The sequence below is a fragment of the Bidens hawaiensis genome, unplaced genomic scaffold, assembly GCF_021521415.1.
Source record: "Bidens hawaiensis isolate Kalapana, Puna unplaced genomic scaffold, B.hawaiensis_p1.1 tig00019354_1, whole genome shotgun sequence".
Taxonomy (NCBI): Eukaryota; Viridiplantae; Streptophyta; class Magnoliopsida; order Asterales; family Asteraceae; genus Bidens; species Bidens hawaiensis.
This window is the reverse complement of record NW_027492940.1, coordinates 73,707-96,500: the sequence shown is the minus strand read 5'-3', so window position 1 is coordinate 96,500 and position 22,794 is coordinate 73,707. Positions and strand designations below refer to the sequence as shown.

Sequence of the window (22,794 nt, the reverse complement as noted above, 5' to 3'; positions counted from 1 at the left end):
TTAATAAGATCTTATTTTCTAGTTCCAGACATTTCTTTTCTTGTACATATGTTGCTGATCAACACACTCATTTTCCTTTGGTACTTCTGAGTATTATAGTTGATTCTTAAGGCATTAAATTATACTATTGAGAAATTTAGTATGTAATATACTAGAAAATTGTACTTATTTTCATGTGTGAGCCTTTAATTTTATGGGTCATGTCATGATACTGTATATAATGATGTATTCAGTAATGCCACTTAACCTTATAGTTAAAATTTTAAGGAATGCATGTATCTTAGAAGTTATTTTGATTATTTCATAGAAAATATATTAGTCTTAGGAAGGACTGAATCTGGAATAACTTTTGTGATAGAATTTATTTAAATAAGTTCTTGATTATCATAAGAGATATTATGTTGACTCATTCCATATGTTATACTATAGCTTTCAATAGAATAATTGTTATTAGAAAGAGCAGTAAGGTAGTCGTGTCTTGAGGGATAATAAAAAATAAAAGAGAAGAGCTAAAAGTTAATGAAACTCTTATGAAGCAAAAACATATTGGGTTTTAGATTAGAGTGGATAATTTGAATGAGATAGTAATTTCTAACAAGAAAATTATAGTGAGTAATGTAATGGGATATTAAAGTAAGGCAATTAAAATAAGTTTGTAAGATTAATGAAGGATCATTAATGTGAAGATTATTATATTTTATTAAAGATGTGATATGTCTATTATTATCAAACTAATAGACTACTTTAATTAAAAAAAATACTACCTAAATAAAAAAGAAATCACGTTTGGGTAGAACTAAAATTTATTTAAGTATATGTGCAAAACAATTGTAACACATTACCTTTGAGCAGAAGTGAAACAACTATTTTAGTTATGCACGGGTTAGTTTTTCTTGATATAAATATAACACATCACCTTTAAGACAGAAGTAATACATTTAAATCATGTTAGGCTAAACTAACATAACTTGTATTTAGAGTTTAGACTTGAATGATATGTTAGATGTAATACATCACCTTTGGGCAGAAGTTTACATTAACAAATTTATTTAAGTTAAGCCTTAATTTCTATGTTTTGCAAAAATAATATATATATTTTATTATAGTTAAGTGTTTTACAAAACATTAATTAGTTAATAGCAAACCAACTATTAGCGTGGATCGAACTCCGTGGTGAGTTCGGGAATAAGGTTTTCGGGTTTTATGTGTTTTTGGTAATTTGATGTTTTCCGGAAACTAGGTGTTTTCGGGAACTTATAGTTCCCAGAAAGTGTTTTAACCGTAAACACATTCACCCATGATTCTATGAATAGTTACATGATAAGGTTATATCCGAATTCTTAGGGATTGTTTGTTTATCAAAGATTTGTTTATTTTCGAAAAGAATTCTTTTATTAATTTTCAAGAATTCGAAATATCTTGGGAAAAAGTTTAACCAAAATAATAGGAAAAACATTATAACAATCAAGATCTTGAACCAGATTATTTAAGATTTTCAAAAAAACAGTGATGAACATGAAGAACATCATTGAATTCATCAGATTTCGAAAACAATTTTAGGGTTATACAAATACGAATTTTAAAACCAAAAAAATTGTTAGTGTTTATATATTAGGTTTTTAATATATAAAAACAATTAATAATGAAATCGAAAATTAACTTAGGGTTTATCAGGGTTTAGTTCATGTCTTCCGGTTTATATGCTGATTTTATGGAAAACATGAAGAATTGATTAATTAACATCACTCTGATACCACATGTTGATCAGTTCTTCATATTGGTAATGGAAAACATGAATATTATGATAAAACTATAACTAAAACATACATGTTATAGCAGAGAGAGTAGCCACGGCTGAAGAGAATGATCCAGACGACATGATAGTCGGCTTGGTCAAGTTCTCCTTTAGGATGTATATTAGTGATGGGGATTAGGGTTCTTGAGAAACTGAAATATGGAGAGAGAAAAGGGATCAAGAATTTTTGATGTGTGTTAGGGCTATGTCTTATGATGTTAATAAGTTTCTCCATATATTTATATACACCTAAGGGGAAACCCTTGATTAGGAAGTATGGGTAATATAGTCCATCAATAATTACCTAGCTAATATAATAATAAGGTATAATTTAATTACTATGATCTATGATTATATAAATAATAATGATAATGATGGCTGTTTATAAATATATATATCCATATATTTATTCTTATAATATCATGTTCAAATACATCAATAACAATCAATAACAAGTGCCAAACTTAATATTTCCTTACAGGATAACAAGGAACAGACTTAGACTTGGTAAATGAATAGCTATTATCTTATAAATTTAAAATGAGAGTGTCACTAATTCTTGTTGTTTTCAACTTGCAAGCCGTTGGCCTAGAATGGTAACTCCCATGTACCTGCATTGATCAGTTTGAAACCAACTTATCATCATTTACTAGTTGGCAAATAATTTTGAAAAATCATAAAATAAATGCTAACCTTCCAAGCATTAAAACACTAGCTTGAGGATTAGTTCCTGGCGAGTTAAGTAGCGTTGATCCATCGATTACCCTTAGCGCGTCCACACCAAGAACTTTATACTCATGATCAACTACTTTTCCAATATGACAGCCACCATGATAGTGCCATATAGTCCTTACAGTGTCTTTGCAATATTGTTCCAGTGATGAACTAGTATTACCATGTACGCGCAGGTTCATTGGCAATTTCATATTTAGATCAAGAATATCTTTGCTTGTCATATTGGCATACTTGTAGTTCGAGAATGCTTTTGAATCTACTGCTTTTAGAACGGTTCGAATCCCGTTAACACATTTATTTAAATCTTCAGGTTCCTTGAAGTAGTTGAATGCTACTGATGGGTTGTCTGTTGGATTACGGTTTTTAATCCTTAGTTCACCCTTTGATAGAGGGCCGTTAACTTTCTCAAGTATAAACCCACCCAGCTGCAAACAACGTAGGTAGATCAATCCAATATCTCCAAATTTTGTTTTTGAAACACAGCTTCCAGGAGTTTTATGACAAATAGAGTTAGTTTTTCTTGATTTTAATTCTGAGTTAGTCATTATCTAAGATAGGTTAAGATAATGACAACATATGATGAGCTTTTTGTAAAGTAACACTTGAAGTAGCTGTCAACTAAAAGCACATCTAGAACACTGATATAAGACATTGGCAACTCCAAGACACAAAAGCCACTAACAAAAGATAAGCTGAAATGGAAAAACATCACCTAATTTGCTATCAAACCTTTTGAAAATTACACAATTTCTTTAAATGTTCCAGATTCTAGTTAGTACCTGAGGGGAAAATCCTTGATATGCATCTTCGATGTAACTACCAAACTGAGTAATGCCAACAAGATGGACTATGGCTGTCTTGACCGCAACAGGAGAAGGAATGAAGATTGAGTTCAATGGGTTATCCGCCATGCCTTTACCAACGAAAGGTTGCTCAAGCACGACTTTAATCTTATGTGCACGGAGTTGTTCTTTTGGGCCGATGCCACTCAACACCAAAAGTTGTGGGCTTCCGAGAGCACCAGCAGATAATATAATTTCATCCTTTTTTGAACCTTTTAGATATGCCTTGTGCTTATTCCCGAATGAGTCTTCAAACATGACGCCATAAGCCAACGGCCTTGATTTTCCTGTAAAGAATCACAAGTATGACATGGAACAATAGAATGCTTGCATAACAATGGATACATGCCTACCTTTAATCTTAAATAAGATTTTTCCAACAGTTGCGTGTAGAAGAACCGACAGGTCTTTGGGATTCGCATACTGTAGCAAATCTGCAGCCGTATGTCGCGTCCCATTTTCATCAAAAATTGAACCACCGACTTTAGTTCCGATGATATGATCAAGACTAAATCCATTATCAGGTTTGACTCCAGCTTCCACTAGTGCAGCTTTTAGTGCCAGCTCCCATTTATTCAGGGTGGGCTTATAGACCATTACTTTTTCTATCCACTCGTAACACTCGCGAATCAAACTATCATTCGTTAATCTAGCTTCCTTATTGAACTTCTGTTCGCCACGAGAATAAAAGCCAGCATTAATAGAAGTACCACCATCCAAGACACGCGCACGTGCATTTACAACACCTTCTGAAATAAATTGCTGAGATGGAGAATTTGGGGACGTATCCGATAAGTAGGAACCAAAATTTGATGAGCGGGTGATGTTGGGATTTCCATAAGGTGAGCCGCCACGTTCAAGAAGTAAAACTGAGTAGTTTTCTGATAACGTGGTGGCTAACGGAATCCCAGCAGGGTCTCCCCCTATGACAATATAGTCATAAAATGAAATTTTAGGAGCTTTTGTTGCTTCATGCATGAGGGCATAGTCTGTAGCTGCATTTAATTGACATTAGCTTCGTTAATATACGATTAAAACATAAATATAAAGAGAAACAAGTTGTTGAAGAAAGGGTACGTACGTATTTCACCGATGCATAAATGACATAAGAAAATAATGGTTGCGACAACACATATCATGGGTCTCAGCAACATGCATGCCATAGTATCTCATTTTTAGTGAATCTATCAACAACTATAGATTTTAGCGATCTGTTGGTCTTGTTTAAATGAGAAGTTATATACTAAGGATTAACTAATAAAGACAAGAAAAGTTGCGTGCCTTATTCAAAAAAAATTTAGGACATCAAAATACTAAGGATTAACTAATAAAGACAAGAAAAGTTGCGTAATTTAGGGCATCAAAATACTAAAAGCGTTACCAGTCCATTCTGTACCCTATATCATATAATTACAGTAAAAATCATTGTTTTTTCTCTATCCTGTTTAATTAAATAATACTTTTTATACCTTTATCATTATCTTTTCTCTTTTCTTAACTTACAACCACTTTTAGAAAAAATTAAAAAATTATACGGTATGAACAGTGAAACCCAAAATTTAAATTTCTCCTATAACATTTTCTCTCTCTTTTACTCACAACCACTCGTAACCATGCCATATAATTTACAAATTCTCCTCACATATTTTTAGAAAGCGGGCTGAGAATGCTTTAAGGATTAACTAATAAAGACAAGAAAAGGTGTGTGCCTTATTAACTAATAGGGGCGGTCTAACCATTTTAATGGCTTAAAACAAGTAAAAAATTTAGGACCTTATTAAAACAAAGAAAAAAAAGGGATTTGTACTTTTAGATTTTTTTATTTATTCCGGTTTACATTTAACTAGGTTAGAGCTCGTGTTCCACTCCGGTGAAAAATATAATAAAAATAAAAAATTATTATTATTATATGTAATACCTAAAATAAAAAAATTTATAAAGTCTTACAGGTCATGGGTTATAATAGGAAAACGGGTCATGCGTCATAATATAATAGGAAATAGTGACATAACATCTACTTGGCAACATATGTGGAGTGCCTAGTTAAATGCCATGTGAACAACTTGTGTTGCTTTAATAGTATAGTTAGAAGTTAAATTAGATGAATAAGTTAAATATGAAACTAAAATAGTTTCCTTTCTCATTGACACTCTATATTTATAAGATAAACTAGTACATGACAATTTTAGATTTGTTTCTTAAAAAATACCAAAGAAAATATAAATGTGTTGAAACACCACTAAAATGTAACTTGATTGTAAGATAGAGAAAAACATCTTGTGGACAACCACCACATACGTTGGACATTTTCAACATGAATTATAGTGTTCATATATTATCCTAGTTTTGAAAAATGAATGTCATAACTAATAGAATGTTGAAATTTAATCTTCTAAACTCGAAACAATTTTAGCTACAACTAAGAACTATTGTATACACTCAGGTTATTGAATTAATTTTTATTTTAAATAAAATGAAAAATATTTGAAGCATTAGTTAAAATTATTGAGTTAATCCTTTTCTTTTAAAAAGATTAATTCAATTGAATTTGGAATCATCGGCTCTTGAGCTTTCCTCCCTGACTAGTCAGGGTAAGATCCAAAAAAACAAACTTTTTTTTAAATAGTGTGTTTTTCTAGTTGGTGATCACTTGGGGCTAACTTTTTCGTTTAATCACAAATGAGGTAGTTGCAATTATCATAAGCCTTAATTCTATATGACGTTAGCGAATAATGATTAATTCTATTTGGTATTGGCAATAAGGGTGAGTTGGCAAAAACTCACGTGACAACATGCTACCACTTCATCCGTATTTGCCAATACCAAATAAAATTAGCCCTTATTCGCCAATATCATATAGAACTAAGAGTTTTCACTGACATCATTTATTACATTCTTTGAACGTGCTATCACTATACCTAAAAAAAATTAACATTTATTACATTATTTGAACGTGCTATCACTATACACACTAAAAAAAATACTTATTCGTTAATACTAATGACTACTATCCCATTTATGATTAAAAGAAAAAGTCAACCCAGATGACTACCATCCTAAAAAGCACTCTACTTCTGAAAAGAATTCTAAAAGAACCAAGAATTTAAAAATGGGGTGAGATTCAATCACATTCCTGATTGACCACAATAGAAGCGTGGGATTTAAATTTAACCACTACACCAAATAAGTCTTTTCTCCTAACCGAATTGAATCAACTTAAAAATTTTATATATTGATGCAATTTTTATATATATTTGAAAAGAAGTCTCAAAATTTTGTAGGTCTACTGGAAGACCCTAAATCCTAGGAATTTTACAGTTGGTATTCATACAAAATACTCATAAAAATACTTAAACTTGAAAACAGTTCATTCCATTAAAACAACTAATTCAATTCCATTAAAACAACTAATTCAGAATATAATTCAGCGGAAAACCATAATTACTAAAATAAGTTCCCAAAACCCGGGAATTATGCCCAAAATCCAATTTAAATGTATTTGATAAAACTTTTTAAAAAGAAATGTTCAATATTTAAATCTTCCATCCATGTATGCCTTTCACCGTCCAAGTAGCTTCGTGCACGTCCAAACGGTAAGGTATCCTCCTCCTGACCTGAAACTCACACTAACATGCACACAAAGTCAGCTTGAGCTGAGTGAGTTCAAATTTTAATAAATAACATCAATAATAATAATAATAATAATAATCATAATAGTCATTCCAAGAATTAAAAAAAAATAAAAGGGATACATCAGTTAGGCCATCATCCTCAGTAAATAATCATCCTTATATATACATACACACACACACATATATATATATAAACATCTTTATAAGTACATCCCTACTTATATATATATATATATATATAAACATCCAAGTAATAACATCAAGGTCGAGCACACGTACAACCCAAACACGTAACATCTCATCCAACGTATGCAAACATGAAGTAGGCATACGTAAACATCCGTAGTCGATAACGACCACTAAACATCGCCAAATATTGGCCATACAATAATACATACATACATACGATAATATTATCTCAAGGCCTACCCTATACAAGTAAGCCCATCCAAAATAATTTTAAACAACTCATCAAGCAAAATCGCTTAGGTGTGCATGCTAGCCAAAATCTTGAAAGAGTAAAAAGGGGCATCATGAACTCACCTGACACAAGGCACGATTTCACCATAAGCTAGAGGACCCCTAAGTAATACCAAAACTCAAACATCTGTCGGTTTACATTCACACATTACTAATGACATCGAAAGGACTCGTTTATCCTACAAGACGTTCTAACATGGTTCGACTTACTTAAAGCCTCGACCTCATCAAACTCAATCATAACAGCCCCCGGGGCCTTACATTCACCAACACGACCCTTAGATACTCCCGGGAATAAAGAATTCCCAATTTACCCCCGAAAGCACTAGGTGACACTAACACGCCCGTTTAAGAGTCGTTTAGGCCGTTAACATCCAACTCAGCCCCGTGTGGACCCAATATAATAAATTCACAGCCAACAAGTCCACACGACGCTACACGAGTCAAATGGGTCGGTAACTCGCAAGTACAACTCACAAACTATTCAATAAACGCAACTGCGCGTTGTATCGACCCGTTTGAGTAACCGACAACCAATTCAGCCCCATAACTTATAAAAATGATTTTTCAAAAGCCCGTACTTCAAACCAAGTTCCCTCGAGCTGAATTGGTCGTTAATCACTTCAACCCTCGTGTTAAAACATCAAACTACAATTCTAGTCAACCAAACACTAACATTCAAACTACAACTAGTTGACCAATCTAACGAACACCAATGAACATGATTTTTAAGTATGATATACTAGACATACCTAGGAGGATTTTGGTGCAAAAGCCTCAATCAAAACAGTCCCAAAAAGGTTAGAATTGACAGCCATCCGGTAAGCCTACAACATGCAATTTAACGATCAATACGCGTGGTATAAAGAACAATTAAGGTGTAAAAGACTTGGGGAATCATAGAACTAACCTTAAATTGATGTTTTATGCTTAAACCTTGGCTGGAAAGAAGAAAATCGCAGGGTGGGGGGTGGTTGGAGAGCTGCTGATCGGACATGCAAGGGGGCTAGAGTTTAGGTTTTTTTTTATGATAACATAAAACATGTTTACACTCTAGCCCTTCTAATTTAAGAGATATGAAAACTTGGAAGGAAATATTAGATAACTTAACGTACCAGGAAGATGATAGGGTCAACGAAATATGCCGGATAACTCCCAAAAAGTATACATACTTTACAAGCTTAATTCTTTGAACCGCAAAATTAACGGGTGTTACATCTACAGAATGCTTGAGAGGGTGTCGTGTCATTCAAAGAATGCATGCAAGCAAGGTCTAAATTTGTTGGTCTAAAGAATGTAGGCCTAAAAAATTTGTAGGTATTATATATTCTGATTCCAATAAAATTTATATCTAAGTTAGGAACAACACATGCATGAAACTATATATTTAGATTTTTTTTTTCGAACAGTAGCATATTAGATTTAATTAAACACAAATCATTACAACTTAATAGAAAAAAGGTAATGATAAATGTTAAATTTCATGATTGTGAATTATTAGATTAATAGTAAATAGTAATTGAAGTTGAATCAAAAAGCTTGATTAAAGTTTTAATGATGAATGAAGAAAAAGGGGTTGGGGATTGTGGAATAGGAGAGAGAAGAGATAGGTTTTTGAAATAATTACATCTTAGACCCTTGTTTTTAAGTGAGTTAACAATAATGGATATAACCCTTTACTAGTAAAACTAATGGAAGACTAACCAAGTTAACTGAGGACTAACCAAACAAACTTTAATGAACCTAAATGTACAAACCGAGTCGATTATTTCATATTTGCAAATTATAAACGATACAAATGTATAATAAAAAAGAATTGAAATAATTAATAAACGATTGAATTTTTATTATATCAAAAACGGGCCGGCTTTAATACGACAAAATAGACGAATGTCGCAATGTGAACATATACGCCGTATATGTTATACGGCGTATATACTTATTGTTAGGCTATATTTGTGGTTTATGCTTGTAGGTTGGGCTTAGGTAGGGTATATTATGTAAACCGAGAACTTTATGGTTCTCGGTGGGCTTTGGGCTTTTGTTGGGCTAGTATGCTGGTACCCTATATATATAGATGTCTTTGTATAGGGTTAGGGTTGTTCGTTCACGTGTGATTTTGGCCGTCTAAGGGTTATGATAGACGAGTATTGTACTGTTAGTGCTTAAGCACCCGACGTTAATATTAACGTGTGTTTTGAAGCCATTTGTGTGTTTTTACGTGTTTGTGTTTGTTAGTGTTCTTGAATCATCTAGCGTTGGATTTCCGCACCAACACCTAGATTGTTGATATCATATTTGTAGTGATCTAGATTCGGGACTTACAATTGGTATCAGAGCCTTAGACCTATTCAGGCTCGTTATTATGATATCAAGGATTTAAGATTTTGATCTTTGGTGGTTGTGGTTGATTTTCCGGTGATACTCTCGTCGGAGAAGGAAAAAGTTATTTTTTTGAAGATTGAAGATTGACCTAATCTTGGTTAAAATTCAAATCCCAAAGATTTCAGAATTTAATTTGTTACCAAAATTATCTAGTCAAAGCATCTTTGGGTTTCCTGGAAGTTCTCGGACAATTTTCATTGTTTTCGGCCAGTATTTGATCGTTCTCGGTGAAATTTATTGGTTCTCGGCCAAATCTGCCAGTTCTCGACCAAGTTTGTCAGTTCTCGGCTACATCCAATTGTTCTCGGTTGACTAAGATTGTTCTCTCTTGATTTCCATTATTCTCGGTCAAGTAAGAGTGTTTTCTGTTGACTTCCTAGTTCTCGGTCAATATTGGTGTTCTCTGTTGACTAAAGACTTTCTCGGTAAATTTTTTGGTTCTCGGCTCAGTAAACTGTAGGCTCTATTTGGGCCTGATTGGTTTGATTTGGGCCTGATACTTGGACTAGGACTATAAAACTTTCTGGACTAAAATCAAGAAACTAATTTAAAAATGGATCAGTTAACGAACAACAATGTATCATCAAATGCTATACTTCATCAAGAACTGGATTCCAAAATGGGGACAACTACTCGTGTGCCTCGTCTATTGTCTCATGAGGGGTTCAGTGAGTGGAAATTTCGATTTGAGAAGTATGTTAAAATGAAAGATGCTAAGATCTGGAGAAGCATAGTTAGAGGACCCCAAATCATCACGTATCAATGTGAGAATTCAACTGAGGTTGTTGTGAAGCCTGTTGCACAGTATGATGATGATGACTTTGCTAAAGTTGAAGAGGATGAAAGGGCCCTATCAACCTTAACTATGGCTCTCTCACCTGAGATCGCTTTAAGTTTTAGAGAACTTCAATCTGCCAAGGAGTTGTGGGAGGCGTTGATTGAGGTGTATGAAGGAAATGAAGACATGAAGAGAAGTCGCCAAGATTTGTTGCGACAGAAATTTAATATGTTCAATCATGTGTTGGGAGAATTGTTGGAGACACAACTTCAAAGATTCATAGCTCTTGTGACTGAGATGAGATCCACAAGCATTTATCTGGCAACGTCTGAAATAAACAACAAGTTGGTGAACTCATTACCCAAAAGCTGGGATATCAATGTTGCGGTTATCAAGAAGACTAAAGATCTCAACAGAATGTCTATCTCTGAGATGATGGCTACTATTAAGGCATGTGAAATGGACGACCGACAACGTGCAATAAATCATGCGAATTCTTACAGTGTAGCTGGTTACAACGTTGCTTCCAACAATGCTCTTATTTCTTAAGATAGTTTCTCTATGTTCAAGGCCACTCTGCAACCTCCAACCCAAGGAAAATTTCAGATGTTTAAGTCCACTCAAGGCTAGTCTTCCTCTACTCTGCCTCAACAAGCTCCAGTTTTCTTCACCAAGTCTGCACAACCTTCATCTCCTGGCACTGCTCAAGGTCAGAATTCAAGCCAGTTTCCCCCATTCAGAGAGAGACTCAGGAGAACATAGCTCTAATGGCAGGGTTCATGAACTGCTATAATGCATTTCTAGCTGGAGACTTGGTTCAACCAGTTGTGGCTGCTGAACTCGATCAGATTCACCCTGATGATGTTGAGGAAATGGATATTGCTTGGCAAATAGCCATGGTAGTGTTTCGTGCCAAGAAATTCACTAAGAGGACTGGTAGAAACAATTGGAACATGCCTAATAATCAGAAGGTGGGTTTTAACAAGAAAACTCTGAGATGCTATAACTGTCACGAGCCGGGTCATTTTGCTCGTGAATGTACTAACCTAGCGAAGGAAGGAAACACAGAAAGGGCGCTGGTTCTAGTGGGTAATGCTAGGGGAGATGTTGGTGAGAGTTTGGGAAATGGTGAAAGGGGATTGATTGCTCAACAGTTCTCTTGGGAGGATCAGATGGCTGCTCTCAACATTGGAAATCAGACCACAAATTTTGCAAATATTGAAGTCATTGAAGAGGAAAACGCTGCTGAGGAGCAAGTCAAGGAACTTCAATTCGCATTCATGGCGTTCATTCCCTCCAGCTCATCTGAGGTAAGCTTTCAACCATGTTCTCTAGATTGTGTTGATAAAATCAACTTATATAAACTTCATAATGATAACTTGATCAGAGACATGGAAAGAGTAAAATTAGAAAACTTTAAACTTAAGAAAAATGAAAAATCCTTCTTAGATAACATAGAAGCATATAAAAAGGATCTCTCTAAGCTTAAGTCTGAATTCAGCATAAAGTGTTGTCACCACCAGATGCCAAGCAGGAAATTGCTGAATTAACTGCTAAACTGAAAGCCTCCAAATTGGAAATTTTGAACTTAAATGCTAAATTTGAAACAGCTGAACTTGATTTTAAAAAGTTCGAGGGTTCCAGTAAGGTAGTTAATTCAATGATTGACAATCAATTATGGTGGAAGGAGAAGGAAGGTGAGGGATTAGGATACAGCAAGGTACTTCCCACCTTACAATGACAACTATGTTCAACTTCCTGTCACCAAAGAACAGGAAGAAAAGGTACATGACATGAAGTACGGTAAACATGATAAGAATGACGTATCTGATCATGTGAGTGCATCCACCTCAGGAGTGAACGATACTAACGTGTTTACTTCATGTGCAGAGAAAGTAATTGTTGAGGATTGGACTGATGAGGATGATGAAGCTTGTGTTTCGTTTACTAAAGACTTTAATTCTGATGTTACTTTAAAACTACCTGCTTTGGATTCTGTTATTCCGAATGTTTGTGTGGGCTCTGTTTTAAAGAGCGACAATTCTTGTGTGGTTGATTCAGTTGAAACTTTAAATTCTGATAATGTGGTTTCAAATAAAATTGAAAAATCCAAAAATTTCAACAAGTATTTACCACCAAAATTTGTTAAAGAGGGATGCTCTAATGACAAACAAGGTGATAAGTTTCACAATGTGAAACATGGTTCCCGCAAGTTTAAACAAACTGGTCCACACAACCAGTCCAGACAAGGAGTTGCCCAAAATGATTTTTACATAAAGAGACAAACGTGTTTTAACTGTGGCACTCCCGGTCATATTGCCAGAAATTGTCCACATCGTCCATATGTTCCATATTATGGATTTTATCAGAGGAATATGCCCAATATGTCTCAAAATTCATATAGGCAAAGATTTAGGCATCATACAGCTAATCCCTCTGACGGTGATTGGAACCGAAACAAATCTGGCAGGTTTAGTCCTCATTAGACCAAGCCTAACATGTCTCGGAAAAGGGGTAGAAACCATGTTTCTCCTTCAAAAAATAACTCGATTTCTAAATTTCGGCATGTCAAGAGAACAAATTCGTTTGTTCCCTCTACACGCAAACCAGAGACCAAACCATCCATTCGTACAAACAACAACAATTCCTTTAATGGTAAGTATAAATGGATGCCTAAGTCTCTGGTAAAGATGGTTTCTTCTTCCATGTTAGATAATCGAGAAGATATGTCATGGCAGCCCGTAAGTAGTATAGATGAGTCAGGTGTACCCAGTGTCACTATAAACTGGGTGCCAAAATCTAACTAATCCCGTACTTTGTGCAAGAGCAGCTATAGAGGAATATCATTAGACCTTGGTATGTTGATAGTGGTTGTTCCAGGCACATGACAGGAGACATTTCCCAGCTACACGACATTCAAACTTTTTACGGTGGGTATGTGTCCTTTGCTGGTGGAGAAAAGGGAAAGATCACACAGAAGGGTACTGTAAGTAACGGTGTTCTAAAATTTGAAAATGTTAATTTCGTTCCTGAATTGAAGCACAGTTTGCTGAGCGTGTCACAAATCTGTCACAAAGGGTTTTCAACTCATTTTACTAAGAAAGAATGTTTGGTTTTAAAACCTGGTATCATTATACCAGAAGACTGGATTCTTGTTCGATCACAACGAAAATATAATGCTTATGTGATTGACATGAACAAAAATGTTCCTGATGAAATAACATACTTGTTTTCAAAAGTGTCGGAACACAATGCTATGCTTTGGCATCGTCGTCTTGGTCATGCAAATATGAAAAATCTAAACCGACTTGCTAAAAATGATTTGGTACGTGGATTACCCGTTAAGGATTTTGTTACCATTGAAAAGTGTGTGGCTTGTGCTTTGTTTAGAGGATTGAGTCTTTTTGAGTGTAAACTCGTACATATCTTCTTAATTTGTACAATTTTAGGGGGAGAAAAATCAAAAAGCCAAAAATAGTGTGTGTGCGTGAATAATTAATATATATATATATATATATATATATTGTGTGTTTGTAAGTTTCATTTTCGCTTAAAATTATGTCGGTTGCTTAAGTTTGAAGAACATATACTTGTATATGTTTGGTCCGGTGATCTACTTGTAGAGTCACAGAGGATAGCCATTTGTCTAAAGACTGAAAGCATCTGGGGCGATTGTGATATGTTTTGTGTTTTGAATTTTTTCACTTAAAATTATGTCGGTAACTCTAAGTTGGAAGGACATGTAATTTCATATGTGTTTGGTCCCGTTAATCACTTGTGGACATACGGGATAGCCATTTACCTGTAACCTAAGAGTGACCGGGGTGATCGAGTCTCAAAACTGTCTTTTGGGAAATGATATTACTATTCAGTTAACAGCTTTTGGGAAGCTTCAAATATTTTCAAACGAAAATTGATCCAACCTTTGGAAAATGATAGATATATTGTTTCTGTGTGCCTAACGGGTGAAGTTATTAAGCTCAAAAGGCTCTAGAAAAGTCATTGATTTGTATGGTTGCTTTCCATGATGCATAAAAGTTGAAGTGATATAAACTAAATCTACTAAACTTATTGTGGAGAGTCATTTTGAAAATATTTGCATGTCCCTAGACACATCTCTCCGAATGATAGGCAAAAAAGCAATTACCCAGTCATACACGAGCCGGTTAGTATCTTGATCGCCAAAAAGGTTCTATTTCATATTAAAAAAAAATATCATTTAATTTATCATTAAATTGTTTTTTAAAAGTTTAAAGGGGTCTTAGGGAACTACAGGGGTGGGGCACTCAAATAAGTCCTAAACACCCTGAATGTAAGGCTTGTAAGTCTGGTTGGCATGTAAGTCCAACGTTCAACCTTAAAGCTTAAAATCATTTTGTATAGAGAAAAATACTTTGATCAAGTACTAAGGGGTTGGAGTCAAATTGGGGTGATCTGGGGAAAGCTAAATACGCCTTGAGAATAGATAAGGGGCATCAGAGGTCCATAAGTGATGTCCATGTAAGATTTATGCCGAACTGAACCTAATTCATATCACTGATGCAATGAAAGTCATGCTAAGTTTTGTTTTACCTGCTATCAACCTGTCTCTTTATGTTATAATAACACTAAACATGAATCCTTGTGACATCATCTTAAACAATATGATTTCATGTTCGGATCTTTTCGTAAAAGACGGCGATTTTACAAAACTGAAATTTGTTTTACCTGCTATCAACTTGTTTTCTTTATGTTTTATGTTTTTTTATTATTTTCTTTATATCGAAATCACTCTCCTCGAAACATGTGATTTAACTGGGTCATTTTCAATGTGTTTATATATCTTTGGGCTTTAGACTGGATTGCCAGGTATGAGATTACATGTCTTTGGGCTGAAACAAAGGGTTGGGCTTGTTTGTGGGTTCTCGGCCCATCTCTTTTGGGTATAAATAATATTTATCCCAGATTTTGTTCTCATTCATTCAATAACACTTTCAAATTCTCTCAAACCACTCAGCCGAAAATCCCACAAACATAAGCTAATCACATTCTATTGTATTTGGTGCTCTTTTGATCGTGTTACAGGTAATGAGTGATCTCTAAACTGCTTACTCTTGTGAGATGCAAGGATTTAAGCCGTCATTGACTTGGAGAATTGTTTTAGGGTTAATTGTTGGATGTTAAAGGGGTTGCGTTGCAGGATTAATGGAGATTTCGGTGACTTGGAGAAGACGACACACATTCCAAGAAGAAACCCAAAGGTTTCTCTGTCCCCAGCTGTCAAGGAGTTCTCGGTTGACTTTCGTTGACCGAGATCTCCCAGCCTTGACCGAGAACTCATGTTCTCGGTTGACTTTCGTTGACCGAAAACGTTGGGATTAACCAAGAACTCATGTTCTCGGTCAATCTGGACAGAAAACACTTGTTTTTGACAGAAAACCTTATTAGACCGAAATCTCTTGTTGACAGAAAACTGATTGTGGACCGAGATCAATTGTGACACTATTATTATATTTTTCTATTGGCCCACCAAATGTGATCTTGTCATCATTAGCCCCTCATGTTTTAAAAATGACTAATTTGCTTTAAAATATAACTATAGTCAAGTTTGTATTTACTAACTTGATTTGTTTGGTGCAGAAATGGCTGATCAAGCTCCGTTAAAGTTTGTGGACACACATATCATAGTTGGACATTTGTTTGATCCACCACTGGCCCACAAGGAATTCAAGTCTATGATTGTTGGCCTCAACACTTGCAGGATCTCTCACGCATTACGAGAAAACCCTGTCATTTGCAGAAAGATGATCACAGATTTTTGGAATAATGCCTCAATCAATCCACGAGGAGCAGATGGAGTTGTGTCGATAGACTTCAAAGTGCAGAATAAGCCGGTCGTCATCACAGAGACTATTATAGGGGATGTGCTTTTGTTTGGTGATCAACCTGATCACCCGACAGAATACTCTGCTACTGCTGTCTCTGAGATTCTTACCAGGATGGGTTATGAGGGTGCTTATCCTCCAGCAATCAAGAAAGTATTTCACCCATACTGGAGGTTTTTGATACACACGTTCTTCACATGCGTGTCAGGAAGAAAGGGGGGATCTGACGAGATCAGTCATACTCAGATGTCTGCTATTGTTGCTCTGATCATGGATTGGAATTATAACTATTCCAAGTTCGTTTTTAATGAAATGATGAGCAATCTGAAAGGGAAGAAGAAAGAGATGTTCCTCATGTATCCCAGATTTCTGCAAATGATTTTTGACTTTCACTACACCGACCTTGTCAAATCTGTTGATACATTGGACATGATGTCATGGGACCCAACACCTTTGGGTTAATGAAGCAGTCCAGGAAAGGCTCCAAGATTGTCTATCAGGGCCTCAATGCTCTAGAAAAGTTTGGTAAATTTGCTGAGACTGAAGCTGTACCAGTTACAGCTCAAATTGTCGATGAACATGTGACACCTGTTCAAAGGCAGTCTACTGCATTCGAGATCAGTTCAGAGGAAGAAGAAGAGACAGAACACCGTGAAAAGGATACTGCTCTGACTGATGAGCAATTAAGAGATTTTGAAGCCTTCAAAGAATTATTACAGTCAACCGCTCTGAAGCCTCCTCAGGCAATTGTTGTAAATGAAGAAGTTGAAATACCTGAGGAACCAGCCGCTGATCTCATTGCACGAAAGCGTAGAAAGAAAGATCCGAGATCGGGTGTGCTGGTTCGTGAAACTGAAACAACAACGACAACACCAGCAACAACAACAACCACTAGCCTACAGCAACAATCACAACCTGAGTCACAAGCTCCAGAGACTCAAGTTGAACCATGTTCATCCACTGCAGAATCACTGACTCAAGATCAGATGCTTGATGACATTGCTCGTGATTTTGATTTTGAGTCAGATATTCCATCCACTGATGAGGCTACTATGCCATACACTGATGTTGCCTCTAGATATTCTGTCCCGTCCAATCTGGGTCAGTCAAGCTCAAATGTTTCCGAAAAGGTTGCTCAGATTCTGGCTATACAAGAAAGATATTTGCAAGATAAAGGCAAGGGAGTGGTGCTTGAAGATGCTCCCGTTGATGTGCAAGCTCTTCAACGTAGAGTCTTTGAACTTGAACAAGATTCTGTCGTGAAAGATGTGCGTATTCAAGAGCTGGAAGCCAGCAATTCTGATAAAGATTCCAAGATCAAAGAGCTTCAGTCCAACATGGGAGAGTTAACTGCCGTTTATCTAGACCTCCAACAAAAACTCGTTCAGAAGTTTGGAGATGAATTCAAGAGCAGTGATGATAAAACCTCAAAAATGCCCAACGTTGATCAAAGTGGTAGATCTACTGTTCGTCAGGCTGAAAGTATAGATGAATCTGAGGCGCTGAAACAGTATCTATCTGAACCTCCACTCACCAAAGAAAAGTCGGATAGAATTCAGAAGAAGCTGCTGGTGATGAAAAACTCCAATCAGAATGTTGAATCATCCGATCACCCAGACAGATTCGTTGTTACTCTTCAAAAGGGTTTTCGGATAAGTATGGAGATCATTCTGGAGTTGTGTGATGGGGTTTTGATGCTGAAAAGAACATGTGGTGGGTTAAACGGAAGCCCGGGACCATTGAGTACTATAATAAGATGAAAGACTTTGGTTCTTGGACTAAGGTGGATCTCAGTGATTTGATAAACTCCCCATTCCACAATCCAACAAATGATAAACATGGTAGGGATTTCTGGAACTTTCTGAGAAATCAAGTTGATCAAGGCTTTCCAAAGATGCCAACTGCAGACTCGTTCTTGAAGAAAGCAAAGGGGGTCGTGGATCCAAAGACAGGAAAGACAATGGTCAATGTCATGTGGCCTGCTACAAAGAAAGTCACTCGTATTCCTGTGCCTAAAGCTATTCCAGATGGTACTCTGGATAATATGAGATTCTGGATGTATGATAGTGAAACTGCTACCGTGGTTGTACGTCTGCAGAAGGGCAAAGGGCAGTATAGATTTGTTGACCCACGAGATCTGCTGAAGCTTGGAGAGAAAGACATCAAAACACTCAGTGCATTTCAGATAATTACCGATCCGATTTTTGAACCGGCTGCAAAAGAATATACAAGCATGGTGGCTTTTATTATCAGATGCAAATTTTGGGCAGGTGGTTTGAAAGACGCTGACATTGATTATATGGAGCATGATTGAGAACCAAGCTACAAACCAAGGGGGAGATTGTTGGGCCTGGTTATTTGGTTTGTACTTAGTATGTTTGTTTTGTTTGGGATGTGTATGTAAACCGAATGGATCTCGGTGGGCTTTTGGTTATGGGCTTGAGTGGTTAAGTCCCTATATATATATAGAATGCATTGTATAGGGTTAAAAGGTTGTTCGTTCACGTGTGATTTTGGCCGTCTAAGGGTTATCATAGACGAGTATTGTACTGTTAGTGCTTAAGCACCCGACGTTAAATTAACGTGTGTTTTGAAACCATTTGTGTGTTTTTACGTGTTTGTGTTTGTTAGTGTTCTTGAATCATCTAGCGTTGGATTTCCGCACCAACACCTAGATTGTTGATATCATATTTGTAGTGATCCAGATTCAGGACTTACAACTGGTATCAGAGCAATAAACTAAGGGGGAGAATGTTGGGCTATATTTGTGGTTTATGCTTGTAGGTTGGGCTTAGGTAGTGTATATTATGTAAACCGAGAACTTTATGGTTCTCGGTGGGCTTTGGGCTTTTGTTGGGCTAGTATGCTGGTACCCTATATATATAGATGTCTTTGTATAGGGTTAGGGTTGTTCGTTCACGTGTGATTTTGGCTGTCTAAGGGTTATGATAGACGAGTATTGTACTGTTAGTGCTTAAGCACTCGACGTTAATGTTAACGTGTGTTTTGAAACCATTTGTGTGTTTTTACGTGTTGGTGTTTGTTAGTGTTCTTGAATCATCTAGCGTTGGATTTCCACACCAACACCTAGATTGTTGATATCATATTTGTAGTGATCCAGATTCGGGACTTACACTTATGCGCTGTATATATATATATATATATATATATATATATATATATATATATATATATATATATATATATATATATATAGTTTGTAATTTTCTTTCTTGTAACTTTTTATTCTGATTGAAATAAAATTTCTTCATTCTTTTCTCTTTTCGTTCTGTGTCATCGTTCTTCAAAAATTACACACTTTGATTACGACATTACGTTACGGGTCATATGGTTCATTTTACGGTTTGAAAAACCGGGTTTTATGGTACAATTAATGTTTTGGAATTACCGGCTGATATATTAATAGGAATAAAATAATTGGATCTATATAACTTTTATAAAAAGTAAAATAATGTAATTTTGTCTCGTATAGTAGATCGTCAAAAATACATCAACAACCAAGCGTCAAACTTAATATTTCATACAAAGTTAAAGAATAACAAATAACAATTTGATTTACTTATTATTGGTATTTGAACTTGCAAGACGTTGGCCTAGTACTGTAACTCCCATGTACCTGAATCAAATTAAAACCAATTATCATCATTTACTTATTGCACATGATATTCAAAAATCATATGATAATTTTAAGCTGATACAAATTGAAGTACCTTCCAAGCATCAAAAGGCTTGCTTGAGGATTAGTTCTGGGAGAGTTAAGTAATGTTGATCCATCAATTACTCGTAGGGACGCCACACCAAAAACTTTATAATCCGGACCTACTTTTCCAATATGGCAACCACCATGATAATGCCAAATAGACCTTATAGTGTCCTTGCAATATTGTTCCAACGACAAAATCACCATATTAATTTACTGCCTTTTTGTTATATATATCGCCAAATTTGATCTATCTGATATACAAATTCTAGTTACCTGAGGGGAAAATCCTTGATAGGCTGAAGGGTTCGCAAAGATCAAATTAAGGCTGCCAGCTTCCTCTATATAGCTACAAAATGAAGTGATGCCAACAACTTGGAATATGGATGCCTCAACTGGAATGCGAGAAGGAATGAAGATGGAGTTTTGTTGGTTATCTGCCATGCCTTTGCCGATGAAAGGTTGCTCAAGGACGACTTTAATGTTATAGGTATCAAGTTGTTCTTTTGGACCTATGCAACTCAACACCAAAAGTTGTTGGCTTCCAAGTGCACCAGCACATACTATGATTTCATCCTTTTCTCTACCCTTTAGAATAGCCATGTGCTTATTATTGGCTAAATCTTCAAACACGACCCCATAAGCTTGAAGCGTTAATCACTCATCATCAAAGTATAAGGGGTCGTATTGTAATTGTTATAAATATGTTTAAGTCATACTTAAACATGTATGTAAGTATTGGGGTTAGAGTATCAACTTGTTAAGTTTGTAACTTTTAAAAACACGTGTCTGCATCTTGTTGTTCTTGAAACGTGGCAACCCTAATCATCAAACCTTTTAGTGATCTATAAATAGGGGCAACATCAGAACATTTATTTCATTCAATCCAAGTTCAAGTTATTCAAGAAAGATTGTTGTTCATTTATCATTGTTCATCTTATCAATTCATTGTTAAAGATCCAACATTAGGCCAACAATTGGTATTAGAGCATTAGGATTTTTGAATTGATTATTGTCTTGAACAATTGAAGATAGTTGGAGGATAATACCGATATCAGAAAAGAAATCCGGGCAGAATTAAAAGTGCAGCACCAGATTCCGGTAGCAACTGCAGTTTCCGATGAAAATTTCTAGATTTCGGCGAGACTCCGACAGCCACATTTTTCCGGCGACAGGTTGTTTTTCCAGCGAACTTTTTCTGGGCAAAAAATTGAACAACGAAGGTTAGAAACAGTGTTCCACGTTAGTATATTGGAGGTTCTGGCAAAGAAAAAAACGCAGCAGCAGGTTACTTCCAAAAAAACATTTTTCCGGCGAGATTCTGACAAAATTCATTTTTCCGGCAGGTTGTTTTTCAGGCAGAACTTGAACAAGAGTAAGGGCTGGTGGTTTCCAGCAGTGGTACAATAGCGGAATAAGGTGTTTTGGAATACACGATTTCCGGCAAACCCGGTTTTTTTGACAACAAAAATTTGGTAAAAATTCTTGTGAGAAGAAGCGGTTTTTGAAGATTAAACTTAGGAATAGTGGCAGTGGTGAATTCCAGTTTCAAATTCAACAAATAAGGAGGTAAATTTGTTGAGGGTAGCGGTGCGACTTTCCGGTGGTATAAAAAGTGCGTCGTCGTAGATTTTTCCAGCGGGGTAATCGGAAGTCAAGGATGTAACACCCCGGCTTTAAGCGGAATACGTCCGGGTATAACGTACAAATCACTCATAAGCTCGTAACGCTATTAAAGCGACAATAATTATATTTATTTCATTTCAGTAAATCACAAGTACACAATTTGGCATTAATCAAATAACAATACAAAAACTTTGAATTTCATTATGATATGTTTCTAATAACCTAATGGTCCAACTATCTAGTCTTCAATCCTTAAATTAAACTTCAACTTGCAGCACGTTTAAAATAATATATTTTGTCAACAACAATGTTGGTGAGAATTCATAAAGTTTTGCATATGTATATAATACGAAAAGTGTAAAATTCACAAGTCAAGATGTAATGTCTCAATCGTAATGTAAAAGAAAAGTAAATACATGATATTCCCGTTAGCTTGACATAAGTCAAATCTACTAAGGAACTCCCGTTCGCCGAGCTACTTGGAGTATAGATAATGATAATGATACCGTCATTTATTAACAAAAGTTGAAAAATGGGCAGCGCAGGTACGTCCCGTCGGACCCTCCCACTTTGTGTTTGAGTATTTGTATGAGTCTATTCCACCAACGAAAACAATAAACAACTAGCACATAATGTGACATCTGCCCCGATCCGACCTGACCCAGGTACCCGTTTCTCTGATCCGATCTTTTTCTTTTATGATTTAATATTTATTTATACTTATATTTTACTTTAAATAATAATAATATATTTTCCTTCCCGCTCTTTCTTTCCGCCGTCCCGTCCCTCTTCCTCCTTTCTTTCCGCCTTCTTTTCCCTCTTGTCGCCGTCCCGCCCTTAAGCCTGGTTTCCCTCTAACTCTTTGCTTGTCCTTTGTTCCTTCCCGCCTAAGGTTGTCTGCGCAGCTCCACGCGCCAGACCCCTTACAAGGAATCC

At 35.8% G+C, this 22,794-nt stretch overlaps 3 protein-coding genes across 4 annotated transcripts in view; all 3 read right to left on the bottom strand.

Moving 5' to 3' along the window:
* Nucleotides 1-22,794, bottom strand: part of LOC143558203 (hypothetical protein At1g04090-like) — a 171,244-nt gene that overhangs the window by 87,202 nt on the left and 61,248 nt on the right. The window lies entirely within an intron of this gene.
* On the bottom strand, nucleotides 2,364-4,356 carry LOC143558196 (protein HOTHEAD-like). The gene is made up of 4 exons (XM_077047082.1): nucleotides 3,726-4,356; nucleotides 3,310-3,659; nucleotides 2,489-3,078; nucleotides 2,364-2,406 (listed from the first exon to the last, which is right to left on the bottom strand). Exons 1-4 carry the CDS (start codon nucleotides 4,348-4,350, stop codon nucleotides 2,364-2,366), a joined length of 1,608 nt encoding a protein of 535 aa, XP_076903197.1. The 5' UTR covers nucleotides 4,351-4,356.
* LOC143558189 (protein HOTHEAD-like) lies at nucleotides 20,088-20,835 on the bottom strand. The gene is made up of 3 exons (XM_077047077.1): nucleotides 20,509-20,835; nucleotides 20,243-20,406; nucleotides 20,088-20,148 (listed from the first exon to the last, which is right to left on the bottom strand). The coding sequence occupies exons 1-3, from the start codon at nucleotides 20,833-20,835 to the stop codon at nucleotides 20,088-20,090; spliced, it is 552 nt and encodes a 183-aa protein (XP_076903192.1).

Excerpts from the sequence above, each read along its gene's own strand:
- LOC143558196 (XM_077047082.1), bottom strand. The coding sequence starts at position 4,350 with ATGCATGAAGCAACAAAAGCTCCTAAAATTTCATTTTATGACTATATT. Across the intron at positions 3,660-3,725 it reads AATCTTATTTAAGATTAAAG|GAAAATCAAGGCCGTTGGCT; the intron begins GTAGGCATGTAT and ends GATTCTTTACAG. Across the intron at positions 2,407-2,488 it reads AGTGTTTTAATGCTTGGAAG|GTACATGGGAGTTACCATTC; the intron begins GTTAGCATTTAT and ends TGATCAATGCAG.
- LOC143558189 (XM_077047077.1), bottom strand. The coding sequence starts at position 20,835 with ATGGCTATTCTAAAGGGTAGAGAAAAGGATGAAATCATAGTATGTGCT. Across the intron at positions 20,407-20,508 it reads ATCAAGGATTTTCCCCTCAG|GACACTATAAGGTCTATTTG; the intron begins GTAACTAGAATT and ends CAATATTGCAAG. Across the intron at positions 20,149-20,242 it reads AGCCTTTTGATGCTTGGAAG|GTACATGGGAGTTACAGTAC; the intron begins GTACTTCAATTT and ends AATTTGATTCAG.